Here is a 24,204-nt window from a genome sequence, read left to right as displayed (position 1 = left end):
AATATAATCTATATTATACAAATTTCGTATAAAAATACGGCTATGAAATCACATGTGACTGGTTGAATTTTGTTGTATCATAGACGTTTAATTCGTAAGTTAATAAAATTCAAATTCCAGGCATGATTAAGGTAAATTAGGTTAGGTTAGATCGTGTTTATATTTAAACACTAAAGGCTGAGACACAATGTGGAACGCAAAGCGAAAACGTACCAGGTAATAATGTATGTACAACCGGTAGAAAATTTAAATACTTCGGGCGAAGGCCGTTCCGTAATACTCAAGATGTAATTCTGAGGCGTTTCGTTCGTTACACATGTTAAAAGTAGTATGCGACATATCCTATATTTTGCTGATTGCGAAATGCTCAGACCTGATCATAGCTTCCAGTAAGTACTTTTCTCGAAATTTCTCCCAATTATCATTAAAGAATACAAAAATCATTTTTTACAGGAAGAAGAACGATGTTTTTATTAAACAGTGATGTACATAGATGAATATAGTGAATGAAAATGGTACCTAATATCAATGTTATTCAAGGTATACATTGAGGTAAGTGGCGGGAATTTGACGGTCAAACCTGGAATCATATACTTTGGCGGTATATCTAGAATTGATATTTTGTAATTGCTTGAAATTCGGTCGTAAAATACAAGTCGATGGAAAAAATTATAACGCACATTTTAGTATAAATTATATTCCCTCTCTCCAATTATCTTAATCTCTCATGTACCTTAATAATGATTTTAAATGTATTCAAATGATGTACAATGATCTGCAAATACGTTTCACATTTTTCTTTCCTATCATTTGTTAATACATTAACGCGTAATTAAACAATGATATATAACACCATCAACATTGAGTAATAAATTTCCACAAATAATTGATTATATTTTTGCATAATTTTCAAATAATATAAGTAGTAACTAAACGATACTTTGGGTATATTGAACAGGGCTTCCATTAGTTTGGATTTATCCGATGTAGGCAATAATTAAATAAAATTTTTAAAGCTTGTCCGTAGAACGTTCCTCTATCTGCGTCTCTATACAAATAGGAAATATAATATTAAGTGCTCCTTAGACCATTAATTTCCGCTGATTCGATTTTCCGGCTCTCTTTATCTTCTTATTTTAAAAAGTATATTTTAATGATGTACCAATTAATTCTTAATAGCTTAAAAAAAATTGATTAATGCACGTAAATTATGTTTCGTAATCGATATGCATATCATATAGGAAATGAAAGTATTGATCTTGTTTCCCTGTATGACTGTCAATCCATAAATGCTCCTGTGTTATCTGACAATTTTTGACATTCCAATATAATCTGCATATTGAATATTGATTGATATCAAGTGGAGCTAATTATTGCTTCAATTATTACTTTGTACGTAAGTATAAACATAATATAACTGATAAACATAGCTAGAGATAAACGCACATACGTGTACACGTGCATTTAATTATCAGTAATCGCCTTGATCTGATCTTATAGCGAATTACAAATTGAAATTTGCTTTACAATTTTGCCTCTCTCTCTCTCTCTCCTCTCTTTCTCTCTTTTAGTTTAGGTCTAGGGATTTCCTTAATTGCTAAATATTACGCCTAATTCGTGTAAGATAATTAAAAGTGACGTTTTTCGTTTCCCATACCACTATAACAGTTTTTTTACAAATGTCAGCATAAATATGACCTGACCAATTTTGCTTAAATAATTTCAATAATGAAAAAGAAATTTTTAATACATTTTAATCCCCCCCTCCCCTTGACCACCAAGATTTCAATATCCGATAATAAAGTTTCTCGCATTAAAAGGATGCAAAGATTATTTCATTCCGTTTTTCATAAGAATATTTAAAGATCAGCAGTTCAACCAATTTCAAAGGATTTCGCCCATGGTCCGGTCACGTGCTACGGCTAGCTTCAAAATATTAAGCTTGGGTTCAAGTAGGCTCGACCCTAGTTTAACTTCTCTAATCCTCAACCTTAATTCAAATGCTTTTCCGACGACATTTCCTACACTGTAAGAAAGTAATTGCTTTTCAACGGAGTACAGATTGTATGAATAATCTTTATAGCGTGACATAATGTGATCGGACCCCCGTTCCCCGTATGTACTATTCATTTTTGAGAAGTGTTTATCGACAGTTTTAAAGTTTTGCCCAAGCATCACGCAAGATTCGCGAACATTCAAGTACAATTAATTACGTTCACAAGAATTACCATCAGTCACGAGCGCAGCTATAGTCTAGTTCATTTATTATTTTATTTATTATTATTTTATTATTATTCATAGGTACTTGTGAACCTTTGCATACGCTTGACCCGATTTGCTGTACATTTGTATTTAAAGAATGTTTATGCGCATGAAATTCTTTCTACATATTATAGACAATAGTAGTGCAGACATAATTTTTGGTTGCTGAATATGATGAAACTAACAAATTTTTTGAAAATGTTACAGATTTTGTTCGAAGAGAATTTGTTCGATTTAGTTCATGTATACGACTATTTTCACTTACTACTTATACATTGTTATATGACTATAGTGTTATGATGATATTTAACTTAATAGATACTTTGCAACTTAAAAGAAGCTTGAAAGTTGAAACTGTCGAAATATTTTTTCTTTCTTTTATCTCCAATCTGTCTGAATTATTGTTTTCTGTGCTTATTTGTGAGAATTTGTTGTATTACAGATCCACATTCAATGCTACTACGATGAAAAAGTGCTAATATAGTAGAGTACTTTAATGTAATAGCAGGAGGTACAGCGTACATTACAAGATACTCAACCAAAACAACAATGAAGCACATATATATATTGATGCCTCAAACGATCAGTCAATTTGCGACTAGAATCCTTTATGTATTAGGAGAAAAGAACAATAATGATACATGTATAGTAATTATAACAAAGATGGATAAACAGAATGAAGCAATTAGAATATGTGATTAACATTAAGCGGACCCATAGCGAAATCCTACTACTCTGAGATTGCTTAAAACTCTCCTTTTGATCTATAACCATTGAAAACGAACAGATTTATTATCGGATGTTGAAACTTGGCCTCTGAATATCATGCGCGGGCGCAACCTGACTCTCTGGTGTATTTAGCCCAAGTACGATTAGGCGTAGCGTCTCCTTTACGAGCAAAAGCTTTGGGTTTAGCTGGATCCAGAATGTCACGATACGATTGTTCGTCGTAAGAGCAGCTCAATGTTTTCTTTAACTTAACAGCACCAGCTGCAAATTCTGCTGGCTGACTACCTACAAGTATGTGCAAATCACCTTTCACCTTTTCAGCCCAATTCCACATCTCAGCTACAGAACAATTGCAAACGATAGGATTGCCAATGAGATTCAATGACAAGAGACGACGATTCATCTCGAACAATTTAGGTTTCACGGAAGTTAACTGATTTCCACTTAAATCAAGATGCTGGAGCAACGGCAGTTTCTTCAAGAATTTCAGACTGTCATGAGTTGATATTCGGTTATTCGATAAGTTCAAGTTTGTTAAGTTTGTAGAGTGATCAAAAATATTCTCGTGAAGATGATTGAGATTGCAATTGCTCAGATCAAGTATTTCTAATTTTGATAGTTGGTTAGGCAATAGTGCTTCATTTTCTGGTATTTGTAGTGGATTTCCGCTAAGCTTTAACTCCAGTACTGCGGGATAAGCATGATCTCCAAATACTGTTGGATCTATTGGAGTTTTTAAATCGCAATTGTTCAGCTCCAGACTTTCCAATCGTGTCAAATTAGCGAACAGGCCTTGCTCAAGTGTATGAAGACGATTCCCAGAGAGTATCAATTTCTTGAGTGAAGTCATTTGCGCGAATGTATTGTTGCCGACATAACTCAAGTTACTGTATGACATATCCAGATATTCCAGCGATCTCAGAGGATTCAAGAGACTTACAAACGCATCGTTCAATGGATTGTGTGAAATGTCCAATTCTTCCAAGTGCTCAAGCATATTGAAGGCGTCTGGCAATTTTCGTAAACTGCAGTTACTCAGTGAGAGTATATGGAGTTTCGGGAGATGTTGTAAAACAGCTGTAAGATCACCAGCGGACATTGGATTTCCACTTAAATTCAAAACGCGCAATCCACTGCTATTTCGGAAAGCTTCTTCAGACAGAGGATCTTGCAAGTTACAGTTGGATAAATCTAAGCTCTGTAGGCTGTGTAAATTGTGACCCAAAGTATTGCCAACATCCAAATGCCACAGTTCATTGTCGGCCAAGACTAACTGACGTAAATAAAGATTGCGCGCGAAAGCGTCTCCTGGTAAGTTGGTAATATGACAATGGCGAATATTTAGAAGTTCTAATCTGACCAGTGGAGCCAATAAATTGGTCCAGCTGAGTGAACGGAGGTCATTTTCGGAAAGTTCCAGCTCGCGAAGATTTTCTAAATGAGAAAATGTTTCTGGTGAAATGTAAGTCAATCCACAATTCTTGAGTTTTAGATATTCAAGATTGGTTAAGTGATCGAAGGGTCCTGGCTCCAGTCGTCCCAGTGGATTGTTTGAAAGATCCAATTTATTCAAATTCGTAGTATTGTGGAAGAATTGATTATTAAGTCGTCGAATGCCGCAGCTGCTGAGATCGAGGTAGAGCAGTGGTCGGCAGTTCAAGAAATGGCCCTCCACTTCGGCCAATGGATTATTTTGGAGTTCAAGCGTTATCAAACCTGGGCTGTCTCTAAAAAAAATAATAAGAAAAGCTTCATTAATTACTTTCTCTTAATTGGAAAACAATATTATTCGTACAGCACTTTTATGCTATATAATGTATCTTTTTAATAGTATGGATAAAAAATAAAGAAATAATTATGTTCCAAGTATTCTTACGTATTTAAAAAAATTAACAACGTTTAGAAATACAAGAAGCATCAATGAAAAGTTTTATATTTTTAATGGCGTCTATCCTAATATTCCATTTATGTCATCAAGAAGCAAACTACATCATTAGCGCATAAAGAACTTTTCAATTTCTTCGACTTGACGGAAAGTAAAAGCCGAAGATTCTCAAGATTTGTTAGGACTAGGTTTTCGAAAACTTTGTGTTATTTTAATGCGACTTTTAGTTTACTTAAGACATCTAGGTCACTTTAAAGTTACCAAACACATTTTTTCAATTGATGCGTATACTCCCAACAATTCTTAAGAAGCAGAAAACTTAGTAAATAAAGTTTTACAAGGTTTAGTAACGGTGATCGCGGAACCCTATTGTCTCAAGTGTTTCGTAATTCTTTTCTGTGATGCTAACAATCTTAGAAAATTTAATAGAAAATTTATGAAAGCAGAGCCTGTTAGAAACTTGTTTTTCCTTCGGATTAAGTAATACTACTGTTTTTTTCTAATCTTGTTTCTTCTTAAACGATATCGGTTTTACATTTTTGATACATTGTAACCAATACATCAAGCCATATTCGGAGTGCCACGATAGAATCCCGCGAGCCCGAATAACCTTCCATACGAACTAGTAACATTACATATTTAGGCATCGCGACGTATAAATCCTCCGCACCCCTCAATTCACCCAACCTACCATCCGAGGGTATCCTAGCCAGAGCATTCTGCCACTTGCGTTAGCTAGGGTATCTTCTAAAAAGAAATCGCAAACCGTCTCGGGCAACCCGGCAAATCGTCCCGCTTGACCACAATTGTAAAGATACTTCTGACTATCGTAAGAACAAGCAAACCGTCTTGGGCTAGGAGCAAACCGCCTTCTCTGCGAGGTAAAACCACTTTCCGTATTTACACGGGACGTTACTTTGAAAATTAGGATAATAGTGCCCCTCCCGTAACATGCCATCATAATTTTACCAGAATTTTTCTGTACAACCCACTACTCTGGGAAAACGTCTTTTTTACATGCCAGAGATAGTGCGTTGTCTGTGATAGGGACGAGTCAACCTGTGCTCACGAGTTCTCACAAGACTGCTCATCAGCACGACGCTTTTCATTTAATGAGTCAACCCTTTATTCAAATTCCGCTAGACGGCGGCTGCATTTAGACGCGACCCCATCCTAACTCAATTCGGTATTAAGAGAGATAAATAGTAAAATTTGACGAGTTAGAAATATCTGTACGTAGTTAGGATCACGAGTTTGTATTTAAATTAAATCACAAAACTTATCTATCAGTTATTATAATTTCTGCATGTCGCTTTGACTTATCATTTCTTCATACTATTGAACACTGTTCACTAACCAGCTGTAACCAGCATTCCCTAAGCTGGGCACCTTATAACACTATTTTACTCTGTTCTTCTTCTATTAACAAAACCCACGTTGATTCATTCTTTGTTCCGTCAAATTAATTTACTATTTCCATTCACCGAGTTACCGGCTCGAACCCGCCGGATCTGGAGATCCGAATCGGGAAAAGTAAAGGTTACCATATATTATACATATAGTTCCTCCTTAAATGGCAGCATGGATCCAAGGAATCAACTGTACCAGAATACACATAGCATACACGTAATTAATAAATATACTCATATTATTTGCAATTATATTGATTTGAACAAAACATGAACTTACAAGCAAAGGCGAACACGCTTATAGGTATGAATTTTTTAATAAAAACATAGTGATTGGCTAACACCATGTAGCTATTTTTTATACCATAGATCAATAAATATCATCATCCATGAAGTGGCTCTGTGTTACTTAAGCGATACTCGCTGTTACTAATAATAAAAACTAGGACAGCAGACTCAATAAGATCTTTTTTAAATACTAATCTTGTTATACCCGTCTCCTGCCGTCAATACCGATAGAATATTATAAATCGGACTAAATCCAGCATTTTAGAGATCTTTAAATCTAATTAACATTCTTTCTTATGTCATTTAAAGAACCAACGATGTCTTTCAAAACTTTAAAGGTATGAAGACCTTGAGGAAAATTATTTTTTTTCGGTACTGTATTGGATTTTTTTGAACGAACCAAATTCTTCCTTAGACATTCTTGTCACATCCAAAGCCATGGAGATGTTAGTCTAGCCAATCACTTGAGCCTTGGAACATAATAGAAGAGTGCAATAAAAAAGAATAGTCTTTTCGACTTACCTAAAAGCTTCAGGGTCAACGTGAGAGATGGAGTTATACGAGAAATCTGCATCAAGAAGATAATTGAGTCCTGCGAAAGACTCGTAACTGAGTTCAGTAAGTTTATTGTGTGCCATTTGCAGTCGTCTGAGCTTGATATCGCGTGGGAACGGACCCAAATGTGCCACGTTGTTCCCATTCATATCAAGGATGTAAACGTTTGGACTCAGCTCGTCATAAGGTATGCTCGTCAGATTGCTCTCGGAGCAATCAGTCACCCAATTGATGCGAAAATAATGGCAGTGACAATCCACAGGGCAGTCCTGTTCCAGGAGTTCGCCATTTAAGGCTAGCCCTGTTGCAAATAAAATGACTAGCAGCATCATCACCGCCATTTTAATCGCCTTGCTCCCCTTCAGATCTGCAACAAAAGTATTATTCAATTAAAAATCAAGCTTACCTTAACACAAAACGATAATTCACCATGCAGCACATCATTTTGTGAAATTTTCTTAAACCTAATTAATGTTCCCATCATGAAGAGGCAAAAAGTTTATTTTTTTCAAACATTATTATTTTTAAATGACATATATCTATCAATGACTCAAGATGATTCTTAAGTCGTACGTCATACGCAAATCCATAAAATACCAAATTTTCACGATTCAAATTTCCTGTCCAAAAAGCTTGACCCAAGTTATAATACTTTAACAGCAATCCCGAATAAATAAAAAATCAAGTTACTGGCTTTATCAACATTTTTTTTTTCATAGAATATTTTGATCGCGGACAAACTGGATTTGAGAGTTCATAATCATGCAAGATCAACCACTGGCTGTATCACAGTGATGTAAAAGATCTCTTTCATCTCTTTTGTTCATCAACATTTCCAAGGAACACAATAAAATAGCATTATTCGTCGTATAAAATGAACCTAAGGCCAAACGTAATATGTTTCCTAGTTCGTGACTTAGAATATAATAACAACAACAATAATAATAATTTTGGCTTATCTCGTCGCAATCTAACTTCGCTATATCTCGTTGTCAGTTTACACCCTCTTAGAGGCACAACGCTGTCAAGTTCATGCGTAGACTTGGGCGACTGTTCTCTAAATCATCGGCAACTGGTGAAATTGGCGAGCCGACACTCTAGACACTCAACGAATCTTGAACCCACGTTAATGCTTCCCTAGATAGGAAGACAGGCGACGTATGTAGATCCATGAAATTCATGAGACATTGTGTCCCAACGTCTCTCAACAGACGTTCAGCATATTGATCGACGTATGTATAAGATCAAGTTGTAAATTACCCGTCAAGTGTATATAATCATATAATCAATATCCAACACGTATATTTATAATAATATCGCTTTAAAGATACGATCACAAAATTACTTCTGAGCAGTGACAGACGTGTTTAAAATGATAATTAAAAAGTAATACGTATTTAGATAGACCAGATCCGGTTGTGCTTCGTGCATGTAAATTTTATGCACTAGTTAAGATACGCGAAGAAAGCGGGTGTAGAAGAAGGAAGGTAATTAGTATTTATCATACAAATTGTCTGCACGTGCAGGATTAATTCAAACGTATCAACTTAATCTGGTACATATGTAAACCTATGTAAGTATATTCATCTCGGTTTATGATCGATGAATGCAAATAAGCCTAATTAGTAGCAATTAAGGAAATTGATCCGATGACTGAAGTAAAAAAAAAAATTGTTCGTTGACTTCAAACTGTCTTACAAATAATAATAGATACTTCGTGTCATACGATAAACAAAATAGAGCAATTTCAGCGTTTTACATAACTAAAGACGAATGTTTGAACTGTCAACTCTTACGCACTGTGCTTTGTAAGAAATGATAAGAAAAAGAAAGCCCAACAATCGGAGATGAAGAATAAAAATATTTCCAGTATAAAATGTTAAAAATGATGTAGCATATTTCGATGCGAAGTTTCTGTATAAGACGATGACGTCATAATTATTCTAGACTACTCCGATCCGTTTCAATAATTTTTCTTGTTTCTCTCCGAGCACATTAAGTAAAATCGTACAACTTCGTTGCGTATACTGTGCACAGCTTTCACGTCGCTGTATTAATAATTGTCCCATTCGTACGTAAACACGAAGCTGCGGATGTAACACGAAACGACATTAAATTTCTGTATATTTACGTAAGCCGATTTGCGACTAACCTAGATAGCTACAAGTCTAAAAGCCACATTAGATAGCTTGCATCTGCGCATCAGTCATCACACCTGCACAGGTATAAAAGCGTCTAAAGCGTTGACGAGGGTCTAACAGGTAGTATCAGACAGAAGCATGGCTCTGCAGATGGTCTGAAACTACCAGAGTAAAATACATCAGAGAGATAAGCACTGATAAAGTAGTATCGCAGCGGACTCAAATTTCTCACCGTCTCCGCGCGTGCTTACGTAACCTAACCTAACAATTTAAAATCCATGGCCACGTGGTGTCCAACGACTATGGCGAGTCTCACTGCATCAGACCTATAACGCGCGACCGATTCGTTCACGGAAATTTCATTTTATCAATTTTTTTTTTAGACACACGTTTCATCTCGTTCTCTTTCAACAGCGAACGCGAATCAAAGGCAAATCCATATGGGGCGTTGACGAGTATTAAATTTAATAGGCACGTCGTGTAGTAGCAGCGTTTCTCCATATCCTGGATTTCGTTTGGAGGCAAATAGTCATCGGTTGGAGTAACCCCATCAATCATCCTTCCGTCGAGCGAAACGTAGAGCATCCAGCATCCTTCATCAGCTATTCAGTATCCAGTACGCAATATGCACCATTGTCCAATTGGTGAATCTATCAGTTGCCATAATGGGAAGTGTATGGGAACCAGTACAGCACGGTCATTCATAAGCAAATACCGTTTGGATTTTCTTGTGCCAAAATTCTCAGCTAACGATCGACCATCGTGCTCTTATTTCACTGGTCCGGTCGGCTCCTGTAAACTGATGACCCTCTTGGTTTGAAATTTATTCCTAAGAGGAAACTGACCAACACTATTTTTCGTCTTGATGAAAAACGACCCTCGTGAAATCGTTTGCTCATGCACTTAAGGCACCGGAATCTGCATGCACTTACGCGAAAGCGCTACTTCACCTCGTGGTATTTTATTTTTCCACGAAAACCACCGGATGACCAAGCCCGAAGTCTGACCAGGAGGTTTCATTCAGATTGAAATTATCCGGCGTATTTCTTTTTTTATTGAAATCAATCAGAGCGAAAAGTTCGATTTGCACGAGAATCGTGAATCATGAATAGTACTGTACAAAATTTCGACTATCGTACCAGAATGTACACGGCTATTACCTGACGGTGTAATACGTAAAATTGATTAAAAAATATATTTGTCATTTATCAACTTCAAAAAAACAATAAATATACCGATCTTAATTCTACGTAATTTGTAGATCCGCTCTGTCTAAGTAATTGTACAAAATCTTTCATTTTGTTTTGGCAGGAAAAAAAAACAGAAAACACATTGACACGCTTACATCTTTTTTGATTATAATTATCACTGTGTAGCTAACGATATGATATAACCTTAAACAATGTATCATTATAGGAGGAAAGGCTCTTTCTCTGTTTCGGATAAAAATCACCCAATTTCCATATTAGGATTGATTAATCATTCCAAATTGACGAAGAGTATATTAACGGATCAAGGGTGGATCAGGAATTAAAGTTGATAAAAATAAAATAGACTAAAAATTATTGAGACTGAAACTGGCATTTGATGTCTCGTGTATCGAAGAAGTTTTTGACTGCATACAGCCCATGTATGTTAATATTTGCATAGTAGTAACAGCAAGCACTTTGTCGAAGAATCTCGAGATGACAATTCAGCCGGGAGCCATGAGCCATCTTCGGGAAGGGGAGGCACGTAGGGACTCTTTGAACAGCCTGTATACATGGTCGAGTGGCAATAGTAACGCGACGCGAGGTTCTCGAGAGTAGTCAAGCGTGGAAAGCATCCAACGCGAAACGGAGGGTCCCAACTCTCGACTAGTTTTCTACCATCTACCAACCCAGTCGTCTCTGTCTCTCTCCATCCCTTGTCTTCTCCCCTCCAGATTCTCCTCATCTCTGTCGTGTCTTGGCCCTCTTCTCTGGCAACTCGAAAAAGTACCGGCTGTCTCGTAATCCTTAGCGTGACGTCGCCGAAGAACCTTGCATGTCTCTTATTGTCGATTGGCCTTGACGACGGAGCACAAATGTTACGAATAAACGTAACAAATGTACCTGTACGAATTTTTTTTTGAAAAAAAAAAAAAAAATGTTGAGGAAATTCCATTTACTCGAGAATATTTAATACTGTCGAAAAGTAAAGTAGGGGGAAAAAATAGAATTTTGAAAAACCGCAATGTTCGGTGAACAAGCGCATTTAACGCGAAGAAGAGTTCAGATGCTTATTTTATGAATTATGTTAACACGAGATTATTTGACTATATCAGAAAAAAATGTCCGTTTTTTTTTGTTGTGATACATAGATATTGCACGCCGAAACGTAACGACCTGTAAATCAATTCAATAAAGCATTTCTATAGACGCTGTTTGCTTGGTTAGAAAATAATTGCTTTGTATTTTCAACGCTCAATGGAAAAAGCGTGTAACAAAAACGAACGAAGATTATAAAATGACTAAAGTAAATGAAATAAACTGTATCAGGCCATTTGCTCGACAACTCGTTTTGCCCGACTTTGTACTGTCCGGACAGGTACATTTGTTCACCAGTTCGTTTTACCCGACAGGTATAATCACGCGTAGTGAAAAAAAATGAAGGAAATAAAAAAAAATCGATTGCATATATGCTAACGGTATGAGGATTGTATCGAGCTAATTGAGTAAACAATATTACATATATTTCAGGTTCATTTCTCTATCATGACCATTACTTTTTTTTTTACAATACGGAATTCAAAATTACGAGTATTTAGTACACGAGTTATACGCTGTATTAAAAAATTAGTGCATCTTCGTAATGCAAACGAAATTTTGTACGATCGAACCTCAAGCTAGTGTTTTAGGTTGTAATTTACATATATGAAATTTACACAAATTTCATGTACATAGTCTTACAATTGATTTATATTTCTATTAACGCATGCACACTATACCCGCGAGTCATTTTCAATTCTACTTACGCAATACAGTTTTAGATTTCGGTGAGATTTTCCTCAGTTGAGAAGAAGTACAGGTGGTTCGTTCCAAGGTATAACGTGTACAGATAATTTACCGGATGCACATGATGAACGTAACCAACGTGCACATAGTTTACGCCAATTTCTCATGCCGATATCCATAAAAATAACTATTTAAATGATTAATAGGCCAAAGAGTAAAATTTAGCTTGCGAACGCTTGCATGTACGGTATAAAAGATCGTGAAAGAAAGTTACGGTACAGCCGGTACAGCCATTCGTTATGTATGTACTGGGCGGCGAACTATGAAAGAATGGGGAAAACCCTTTATTTTTCTCCCATAGCTACGACTGCTATGTCCTTTCCTTTCTTTTCGCGCTTTCTCATAATAGACTTCCCCTTGCTCCATGAGGATCGCATCATGCATGAACGCCCATACCCGTTCGATATATCCATCAAAAAGAAAACACAGAAGGACACGAGCTATAAGATTTATACGTAATTCAAGAGTTACTATTGTCACTATTATTTCTTACTGCATAAATGAAACAATGATTCGTGCACAATTTTTTTTCTTTTAAGTTAAAAAATTTATTCGGTAAACTGTTATTACATTATTACAGAGAAATCTGTTGCCTCCAGTTTCACCTGGCTTGTAGAATAAACTGGTAATTGTTTTTCTTTCGAGTTCTCCATGCACAAAAGGTACGTCTTTACGTTCGTCTTTTCATTCACAAAAATGTCAATTACATAGTTGGTGAACAAACTGACTTTTTCAAATGAAATAACCATAAAAAGCGATACAACGAACCTTCAAATGTATTCGTAGTCTCACGATAATTTTATTTATTTTTGTTCATTTCAGTGGGTTTTTTTTATTACCCAAGACTATCAAGGATAGACGTACACTGAGAGATCCTCTAGTACGTAAAAAAGAAATATTCATACAGAAAAACGTCATTTCTACGAATACGAAGAGAGTTCATAAATAAAAGAAGGACTAATTGTCTTTATAGTTGATGCTCAAAGGTGAGTAATGCTTTAATTAGACGAATGGTAAAGAAAAAAAAAGGAGGTGGGAGAGAGGTAAGACGTAACAGAATGTATAACTGAACGAGAAGAAAGAACATCGTACTAAAGACTATAGGCGCTGGGAGAAAGAACCCTGAACCATTTTACCGAATGAAGACAAAGGGGAAAGGTCGAGATTTTAATGGCGCCGTTAAAAGGGCCGAAGTAATGTCATCATCGTATACGGGGATATATTTTCTCAAGAATGTCGCGCAATAGTCAGCAATTCCATCAAGAGATTTTCTTTTTGTTTGGCGAATCTATGTATTCATTATATACGTCTATGGTTTTCTTATCAGGTATTCTGAATCAGATCAGTCACTAAGTTTTCAACAGAATATCGACAATTTATTTCAAATTCGTAATCAAGCATGTTGCTATAAAATTTAATAAAAAAATAAATATGTTCTCACATTCCAATTAAATTGTATATAATAATAGTTGCAAATTTCCGAGAAGGCGTTTACGTAATTTAAAAGAAAAATGAGTATTTCATATTTCATACGCAGGCAAGGTATTATTTATTCGTTCGCATTCATCAAGGAGTATCGGTTACGAGTAAAATTTTTGTATGAAAACAAACTCTCCACTTAATAATTTGGTAAGTATTCCAAAAAAAAAAAAATACAAATAAAAAATAAAAAATACATTGGGCACTCTCGCCTATATAAAGAAAAAATAAAATTATATAAATATATGAATGAAACAAGCAAATCGCTTTACACATACAAAATATCATTTTTTCGCTGATGTCGCAAGTTCATGAACTCAACAAAAGTTATATCACGCATATATTTATCGCGAATACAGTGACGTAATGCCATATAAGAAAAATCCATAATTTCACCTAGTTCGAGTTACATCTGACGTGCAAAATCTTTTCAGGACATGCTCGACTGACATAGTTTCTCCGAATTTCTTACGAGTACAGAGGAATCATTAAATTCCGCGTGACTCGAGTGCGACGCCCTTTGATATAACCGTCAAATATTGTCACTCCTGAAGAAAGAAACGTCACGAAAGGAATCCTTACAGAAGGATGCGTCTACGGTAATCCGCTTACGAATATTGATGCACGTTCCTTTGTTCGCGGAACATTATTGAGAGGGTTCGAACATCGTCGGCGGACATTGTCGTTCAACGGAATACCAATAAACCCGCTTCCGATTCGTCGATCACTTAACCCCGAGAATACCCGAATTCCCGAATTTTCCCTTGGTTGGAAACGACACGACACGATCGAGCCATTATTCATCCACTTAACACGTTCCGTGTCCAGGCGTCCGTAGGCACGCCAGTAGGACGCCCTCTGTTAATATTATGCGCGACGCATTCGTTGGGAATACCAATTGGATCTCGTCGTCTCAGAATATATACTGTACATTGATATTAAAAATAATAATACCGAAGAGTTATAATAGCTAGTGATAATAAGTAACGAGCGTTTAATTGAAAGAAAGAAAGTGCACCTATTCATTCGAGTTATTAATAATTGCTGTTATCCTCGATTATACATTAAGTATTTATTCCTTTGTATAAATAAGCCCAGAGATTAAACAATTATAACGAACTTTCATTGTTCTATTTATAGGGGAGAGAGGCATGTCGTACTTTCATTATGTAAAAGCATATTCTCGTACGTACTCATATAATATATGCATACTGAGCTTGTGTCCCTGATAAGTTCTACTTGAAATTAAATACTTTATAATTAAATTAATTGATAATTGATAACGCATACTGTGTGCTCTAGTATCAATTTTAATACATGCAGGAACTTCAGACTGTTCGTGAAATGCTGCTACATGGGAGCGACACATAAGAATCTATACATGGAAACGACTTTACATGTCAGACAAGACAACGAAATATTTCCATGTCTTTTTCGAACTTTAAACTTTTTGCAAAAACTTAATACGAATGCAACGTTGCTCTCGCAACTCACGTGTCTCTGCAGTACGTAGTTTTTCGAGAATTAGTGAATGGAAGAATTGCGTCACCCGGCCTTTCGATTAGTTTAAAATATTCAATGCGATTATATTAAATCACACAGGTATATTGAAAACTTTTTTTTTTTCCACGACAAACGCGTAATGTACTCAAGTCAAATTAATGCATTTCACGTCCGTGATTATCTCGTATCTGCAAAGATGAGATATCTGCCAAGATAAATATAATTTGTTTTTTACACGAGCCGTTTATAATTAATAACCAATTTCAATTGAAAGATATAAATCTATCGAGGACCATTATATTTATAGTCCGATGCAACTGCACAGGATTGCTTCAATTAGTACAGTTTAGCATATTTCATTTCACATATACTATATGAAATACTATTTTGTAGTTTAAATTATTTTCATTCGGTATTACGGATACTTCGTGTACTATCTTTTCAGAATTATCGGCTATCGTTCAAGCAGACATACTGTAGGTTAAAGGTAGCGAGATTCTTTATTTCAATGCAAATCAATATCGAACTTTGAATCCTGCGCATATCTTTTGCTCGTGACGTAAGTGCAAATGTGCATTGAAAAAAACAAGATGAAATTTCGAATAAACAATTATTATGAAGCACGCAAACGCATACTTACAGCAGGATGACCGAACATAGGTCATGGAACACGAGATCAAAAAAAGTATATTGAATGTCGAAAGGCCAGGTCGATTTTCAATGCCGAAATGCATGCTAATAGTCTTCAAGAAAAATCGATATACTTACTTGAAACATATTGTGAAATCAGTCCAAGTATTTTTTTTCTCATTGTTTGTTAGACCCGTGATTGAAAAACGTCCTCGTAATGTTTAATATAAATAAAGAATACTGGTTGACTTCACTAATCATATGTATGTACTCTCCATTTGCCATTAGTAATGGAAGTGTTTTTGTATTTTTTAAATATTCTACTAGACGACAAATATTGAAATAAAATTTAAACAAAGAAAAACCGTTAAAATTCCACACGAAGACCAGCTGATTGTAAATAAATATTACAGAATGAAGAGCAAACGTCGGCATTAAACTAATTAGTAGGTAAATACCGAAGTTTACGGATACCGTCAACGAATTCCATTTTACATGGTACGCACAGAATGTTACAGCATTTCATAATAAATATGGCAGGCGAAACAAGACGAATGTGAACAAAAAATAAATGAAGATATCACGCAAAATAGGCAAAAAATTCGTAGCAGAGGGAAAAATATTAATCAGCGATACATATATGTTACGAAGTTTAATTAGCTCTAATTTCGATGGAACAAAATATTTGTAAAAACATAAATTTCATATTGAATAGATTTGAGCATTGCGCAATACTAAGAATTGATAGTGATGAAATAACGATAGTGGAGTATCAAATGGCGGATAAGCGCGTGAGTTTGCAGACGACGAAGAATACTTTCTACACACGATTTCAATTACCAGCCGTTATTTGTTCAGAAAATATTGACACGGGTAGCTTTACCATTGAAATTAATCCAGACGGGCGTTAACCTCCAACGAATTACCAATCAAATAATCGTCGTCGAATCAGCCCTTCGCATAGATTTCTGTAATAAGTTTTTCTGAGATCATCAAATAATTGTAATTGAATGCGATCGAAAAATTAGAACATATTAAGTAAGAACAAAGGCAGCACCTAACGATTAAGTATTCATTTGATTTATACGATCCAGTCTACTTCAGTTGAATTATTATTATTTTTGAGGATTGACATCACATGAAAGTGATAATTTCTTATTTTTTATTTAATATCACGTAAATTATCATGGTTATGTAGGACAGAATTTCGCACGATTTTTATTTCTCTAGATACAAGCGAGGTCATCATACTTCATAGTGATCTGCAATTTCATAAATATTTCAATAAAAACAAATTTTTTAAAATTTGTCTGCACGTTGTCTATTTTGAAAAAAAAAGGTTTTACGTATAACATGTGTTCCGACAGGATATCATGACAAATAGAGTTTGACTTTTGTTTTAAAAAAATCGATATTTTGTCATTAAAAATTGTAACCTAATGCATCTATTAATGTTTCGTGTCAGCTGTCAATTGATAAATGTTTCGAAGCTAACCATATAAACGATCTGTCAGTCATAATGAAAAAGAGAACTGACCAGTCGCAGCATCCATATACATATGTAAATACATAAAAACCTATATGGAAAATTCTGAATGGATATACAATATGTGTTGTGACGTGGCAATAGATTTTACCCCGTCAGGTCCTCGGTGGGAACTGTCGTGTTACGCGGGAAAACGCGTATTAGAGAAGAATCCAGGCAAGATGCCACTACCTCAAGGGCTAACGAAGTTCCGAATTTGTTGATTTCTGATTTTGTTGTTTGATTTTCGCGTAAATCGATTTCGACTGTGTTCGCGTAAATATGTTGCCCATCGTGGACATACATATTTATCGCGTGTTGTAGATCGAACTGAATATGAATGTGTTTGAATGATAAGTTCTCTCGGCAATGTTGAGGGTTAGATCTCCGAATTTTATTGTACCGCGTTCACGTTAGGGACGTGTTGCCGAGAGACACGGAATAGTCCTTGAGGTCGTGTTGTCAATGTATCGCGATTAAATCGCCTTATATTGTTGAATTGACTCAAAAATTGAGATTGTATGTAATTGAATCGATAGCGAATTGTCCGTAAGTATTTATTGACGGTTGAAAGTATCGAATTTTATCGGATTGTACGATTGTACTTTAGTTAGCGAACTGTAAGAGTTAGACTGCGCGGAATAGATCGCGAACTTTGTACGTAGAAATTCGGATTAGGACTTAAGCTGAAACTGATATTGTCATTCGTTGTTGTTTTAGTCGCGATCTTATTGGGTCCATTATTTATTTCGAAATTGTCAAATTTGGATTTTCTTATATCCGCGTGGTCACGTCCGAAAGTGGCGCACAATAAACGATCGATTTTGTTATTATTGATCCAAAAAGCCGGAGTATTCATTTTGTTGAAGTTGTCCTTACTCTTAAAGATCCACGCCGCCTCCGCATAGCTGAGTTAGCCAACGTAGGCACGCGAAGACGAACCGTAGAAGTTGATACGTGGTTTCCGTTTTGGAACCTGGCGCCCAACGATACCAGAGGTATTATTTTGAATTGTATGTGTTAGCCCTGGGTTGCCTGGAACGCGAAGGAATCGCGTAAGTTGCGCAGTCTCTCATCTCCCGACGAGGCTCGATCGTGAAATTGACGTCACAGTGTATATATATATATATATATATATATATGTGCAATGTGAATTATAAATAATAAGATATGATTAAACTTTTATCGAAGCATGTGTAAAAAATAATTTATAAAAATAGAGAATCTGACCTATATCTTAAAATTAAAAATTCAAGCGTTTATCGTATGATTGCGTAATTTTTGTTATATTCGTTAATGCCTTTAACGAATGCTTTCTATAAAATAATAAACTTACATTGTTATTATGTATTATTTTGCATCATTTAAGCTATATGATGCAATACATAATAGCACTTGTATCAAATGAGATATAAATTTAACAAACGGAAATAGCTTGCAAAGTTTATTAAATGATTCTAGAACCGACATATGAATCGATGATGAATTATTAACTATCTACTCATATATACCAGAGTAATTATTATGAAAATAGAAAGTATATGAATATTGTACTACACATTACGACGATGACTTACTTTGCAAACGTTTACATATATGTATACTTTACTTGAATTAATTGCATGACATAAAATTCATGTAAGGAGTACAGTTTAATAAAATATTTGAAAAACACAAGAATAGTAAACAATTCAAATCGCATATAATAAATTTTATATCCATGTATTTTGTAACCACTACATTAAATTATTGGAATATAACACTTAATCCGATCAAAACGAAACGCGTAAACATAAACACCCCGCACACACGACATATTACCTACCACCTCGCATGAATGAACAACGATCACCGGTAATCAAATAAATACTCAAATTATATATATATAAAAAAAAGTAGTAGACACGCAAAAAAGGACAATCCAGCTGAAGGACTTTGGCCGATGGCCAATTGACAACCAAACAAAATGTGAAAAATATTTATGTAATATGATGCTCTGTTAAGAATGTAAATCTGTCCCATGTTCTGCATTGTCAATAAACGCACTACTACTACTTCTTATTAAATTAATTAATCGACGATATTCAATGCACATATTTTGATTAATTTGTAACAATTATTTTCCGCATACGAATGGCCATATCGTGAAGGATACGTACTGTGGGTTCGCATTAAAATAAAATCGTGTAGAATACACGTAGCCAAATAAACATGAAACCTGCTGAAAGTCGTCTATACTTGCTTAAGGCCAATGACCATAAGATATCTCATTAATTTTTCTTGCGATAATAAACTTCCAAGTATACTGCTTTACAATGGTATTTCTAACAGCACAAAAATTTCGAATAACACGTTTGTAAATCTTGGGAAACGTTATAAAAAAAATCTCATATGTTTATTTCATAAAATTATACATACAGTAACGTCCAATTGAAGTGCAAAACTTGAATTTTTTTACATTTCTGTGAAAGTATGACAGATTTCGAAAAACCAAAGACATATTTTTTAGGAAATTTCCTTCCCGTTCGAATGGCAAAGGTTTTATCCCGATCGGATCCAAAATGGCCGAATGGCAGGGGTTGGAGTGAAAAAGTGAATTCTGGAACTTTTTGAAAAGTTCGAGATCTAGTAGTTCCGGAAGGACATTCATATTTCTAATTATGGCACGAGAGAGAGCATCCTTCGGCATTAAAAAAACACCCCCGTGGAACCCCTGTAGGATCACTCTAGGAGGAGTTACACCCCCTTGAAGTGAAAACACTTAAATGGCCATAACTTCCGAACGCGTCGGCCAATCTGGTCCAGTTTCTGTGTAATATCATCTTTAATGACACTGCAGATTCTCACAAAATTATTCTTCTCGGGAATGATCCCGCGACGGAGATCTCGAGATTTCGCAAGCGCACCCGAAGCTTCCCCGCCATTTTTCATTAGTAAATGATGAAATAGAAGTTTCACATTTACCCACGTTGTAGCTGACATTTCAACGATTAAAACGCGCTTTCAAGCATCCAAATACGAGTACGCTAAGGGGTTAAATTATCCGTTTGAAAAAACGCCTAAATTTTGCGAGTTTCGCTCGAGCCGCTCGGGGGACAATTGGTTGGCGCGCGCGGTAGGGTAGTAGTCTGTACTGTATATATCCCACTCGTAAAAATAGCTGACAATTTGCGCAATTCTGCGTCTCGTTACTATTGTCATTTTTAGGCCGAAAAAATTATCAGCAAAAAGCCGCTTCCAACTTATCACTTAATTCGGATGAAAGTTTTCCATGTCATTAACGAAGTGTACAGGAAATGTCGAAAGACAGTCTCCAGACCAACTTGGTACGGAAGTTAGCTACAGGACGAACATCCGAAATGCTGCTTCAAATATTCCTGCTATTTTCCGTTATTACCACAGCGGTTAGTGGTTGCATAGCAGTGGATGTTACGTACCAGATAAGAAACTGTACAACGAGGATGTTAAACTAATGAGAATTACGCGTATGCTCCAGGCACCCAGTATTCGCGATTCTTATCCGTGACGAAGAGACAATGCTTCGTCACGGTGTTGCTCGAAGTTCACGTAGCCATTAACGTTATTATGGCGATTATTGGCATTCATGCGCGATAGCGTAATTATCAATGACACTAATAGCTACACAGTCATTCTCGTGTCTATCACTGCTCTAACTGTCAAATTCAATTATTCAATTAAGACATTACGAATGACGTCACACAATAAGAGCCTAACAATTATACTAGAGAGGTGCAGGTGGTTGAAAAAATATTAATTATTCATAATATTTTTTATGCGAGACTCGTCATGTCATATGACACTTATCATACTTATGACGTGAATCATAAAAAAATCATAATCATAAAAAAAATTATCGCATACTTACGATTAGTATACTTAATTATAACTGGTTAGCGTATCTAAAAAAGAAAACAACTGAGCTGTTATACTATTGCAGTACTAACTAGAATAACTTTTTTTTTTTAATTCAAGCTCAACAACTGTATTACCTATGAGTCATAAATTCCAGCATTCTTTTTTTAGCGAAGTATCAAGGTGGTTTACACTACGGGATGCCAAGATGATCTTTGCCCGGTTGAACGTCGAAAGTAAAGTATCTCAGGCAGCAACGAATATGTATGAAATACCTGAAAATAATTGCAAACGTTCGGATAACGTTATATCCAATAAAGAAAATTGCGAGGATGTTGCACGTTTTCAATCCAGTGCTGGAACGTCAAACTTAACCGACGGCTCGAAAAGTATCGTTAAAAGTTGACTTTTTATATTTTTAGGACCTTCGTGACGACATCAACAATTCGCTGGTACTTGAAACGCCTTGTTAAAGATCACTTGTAATACACAAATTATTTCATTTATTTTTTTGGAAAAGAAAAATTGCTTCGTCTATTTATGTGTTATCTATACGTATCTCTATCTCCAGTTTCCGAAATATAAATGAATAGATACACTTGACGAAACGAAAAATCTCGTAATTTAAATATCGAATAGGCATGGAAATAATAATAATATTTCACTTGTCATAGACGTTTCTATCGTCGAATACATATTGCTTAGATATCTTACGAACGTTATCATAATATCTATTGTTTAATGTTGTATCCCAAGTAGCAATTTTACATTCGTACAACGTTACAGTAATGTTATATATATCCGCAAGAATCTCCTATACAATACCCTAATTTTAAGCTTGACGTTGTGTGCACGTCTGTGTTTTATTCAAAGCTCCCGCCAAATGAAATACATACAACATCAACAGTAGATATCACGGTAACGCTCGTAGAATATCTAAGCAATAGATAGTAAATCTAGTAAATGAAATATTATTTCCATGCCTATTCGATATTTAAATTACGAGATTTTGCATTTCTTTAGGTGTACGTATTTATTTATGTTACGGTAGTTAGAGATAGAGATACGTATGAATAACACATGAACAAACGAAGCAAGTTTTTTTTTTTTTTTTTTCAAAAAAATAAATGAAATAAGTTTTGCATCACACGTGATCTATAATAAGGCATCTTGAGCATCAGCGAATTGTTGATGCATTTGATCTTATGACAACCGATCGTCGGGCTCTGCTATCCTTACGAAGGTCCCAAAAACATTAAAAGTAAATTTTAACAGTGATTTTCGAACCGACGGTTAAGTCAAAAGTTTCAGCACTCGATTGAAAACTAAGTGGGCATTTTCAAATATATCTATGGCACATACAGCATACACGAAGTGTATTCTTTTGCATATCCAAAGTTTTTAGATACATTCAAAGAAATATGGATATCCAGAAGGTATCTGATGCTGTGTATATTTTAGCGATGTTCGTTATGGGGTACAGCTTTACTTGAAATTTGCAGCTATTTAAAGATATTTCATTGATATTCCTTGCTGCTTGGGATGTATTTCATTTGGCGGGAATTTTGAATATTTCGTAGATGTACACACAACACGTCAACGTTCAAATTACTATGTTGTATAGATATCCTTGCAGACGTATCTAATATTACTATACGTTGTACGGATGTAAAACTGCTACTTGGAATGATAGGTTTGTTAAAAAAAAAAAAAAGTCTGCATCCCATCTATGGACCAACGATGATTTCGAAATATTAGCGTACGCTGTTTATGGGACGATCCGATTAAATAAATTGTGTCGTTCAATTGTACGTAACACACACACGAAGCACGTCAGCTATAATTAGTCGAGTGATTAGATAAAGTTCAGGAGTTGGGTTATATCATTGTATCATACTCGTAAACGAATTTAGTACTCTGAATCAATAAACCTAATCCGACCCGAGCTACCCAACAGTATTTGCCACTTTTCGTTACCTTTGAACCTTCGCACAGTTGTAATGCGTACGCAGGGATTAACCCGGGTTAAGGTCGAATTTGCAATGTGGGTTGTTACGCCGCATATTATCCACATGATCCAATTTGATACCTGGAAGCATAATCTTATTTTACGGAACCTAACCCAAACAGATCCAGGACAACTTATGCAGATTCATTGTTTTAATTCCCATCGCACAGAAAGCCGTCCTAGGCATCCATACAAAGAGGCGAGTATCGAGAAACGAATAGAACTAGCCTCTTGCTCGTGAGCTGTCCATAAAACAAGAAGGAAAGAAAAAGAAAACTTTTATTCCGTGAATCCCCCTCGTAAAGATAAAGTCTGCTTGTCCTTGTTTGATACAAAAGTTACGTGCATGGGCAGAACGTACAAAATTGACTCGATGGAGGGGGATCCCTCCCCCTCCCCCTCCCCCTCGCGCCGCCCCGGGAGGTCAAGGAATTTTGTGCGCCCGTTAAAAATCGAAAATCACGCTTCACCCTTGACTCAGAACCAACAAGAAAAGCCTCGTCTGATCCAAGGAAAGCTAAACCTGATCCGACTTGTCGTACATCAAGACGACGTATTGGACTTACCCGTAACATGGGTGGTCTACTATAACCGCTGCTTTATTGGACGTGATCGATAACACGTATTAACCTGAGTCGACTAAACTTTCCGCTGGTTGTTACCTCTTTCGTATAGCATTCCTTTGTTATGTCGTGATAAAGTAAATTTTTTTCTTTAATTAACATTTCTAAGAGTGACATTATCACGCCGTGTATACAGGAATCTAGGAACGCACCTAGGAATTCTACGTACTGTAATAAATACTTTTACGTGAGAGTCCAGTTTTGTTAAATTTTAAGAAAACACGCTTTTACCAAATCCCCCCCCCCCCCCCGCGCCCTC

At 35.7% G+C, this 24,204-nt stretch overlaps 1 protein-coding gene across 5 annotated transcripts in view; it reads right to left on the bottom strand.

Moving 5' to 3' along the window:
* Positions 1–443: 443 nt before the first annotated feature.
* Positions 444–24,204, bottom strand: part of LOC107270333 (protein artichoke) — a 57,120-nt gene continuing 33,359 nt past the window's right edge. For 2 of the 5 annotated variants that reach the window (XM_015745536.2, XM_015745611.2), the window contains exons 2-3: positions 7,096–7,495; positions 444–4,718 (exon numbers count right to left, since the gene is read on the bottom strand). In XM_015745536.2, coding sequence (XP_015601022.1) covers positions 3,086–4,718; positions 7,096–7,469 — 2,007 coding nt within the window. In that variant the 5' untranslated portion in view covers positions 7,470–7,495 and the 3' untranslated portion in view covers positions 444–3,085. Of the gene's footprint in view, positions 4,719–7,095; positions 7,496–16,054; positions 16,113–21,327; positions 21,362–21,451; positions 21,590–24,204 lie in introns of those variants that run through there. The other 3 variants (XM_025089094.1, XM_015745380.2, XM_025088993.1) reach the window with 3 other exon arrangements.

Source organism: Cephus cinctus, unplaced genomic scaffold, assembly GCF_000341935.2.
Source record: "Cephus cinctus unplaced genomic scaffold, Ccin1 Ccin1_scaffold0008, whole genome shotgun sequence".
Classification (NCBI taxonomy): Eukaryota; Metazoa; Arthropoda; class Insecta; order Hymenoptera; family Cephidae; genus Cephus; species Cephus cinctus.
This window is presented reverse-complemented; position numbering and strand designations above follow the sequence as displayed.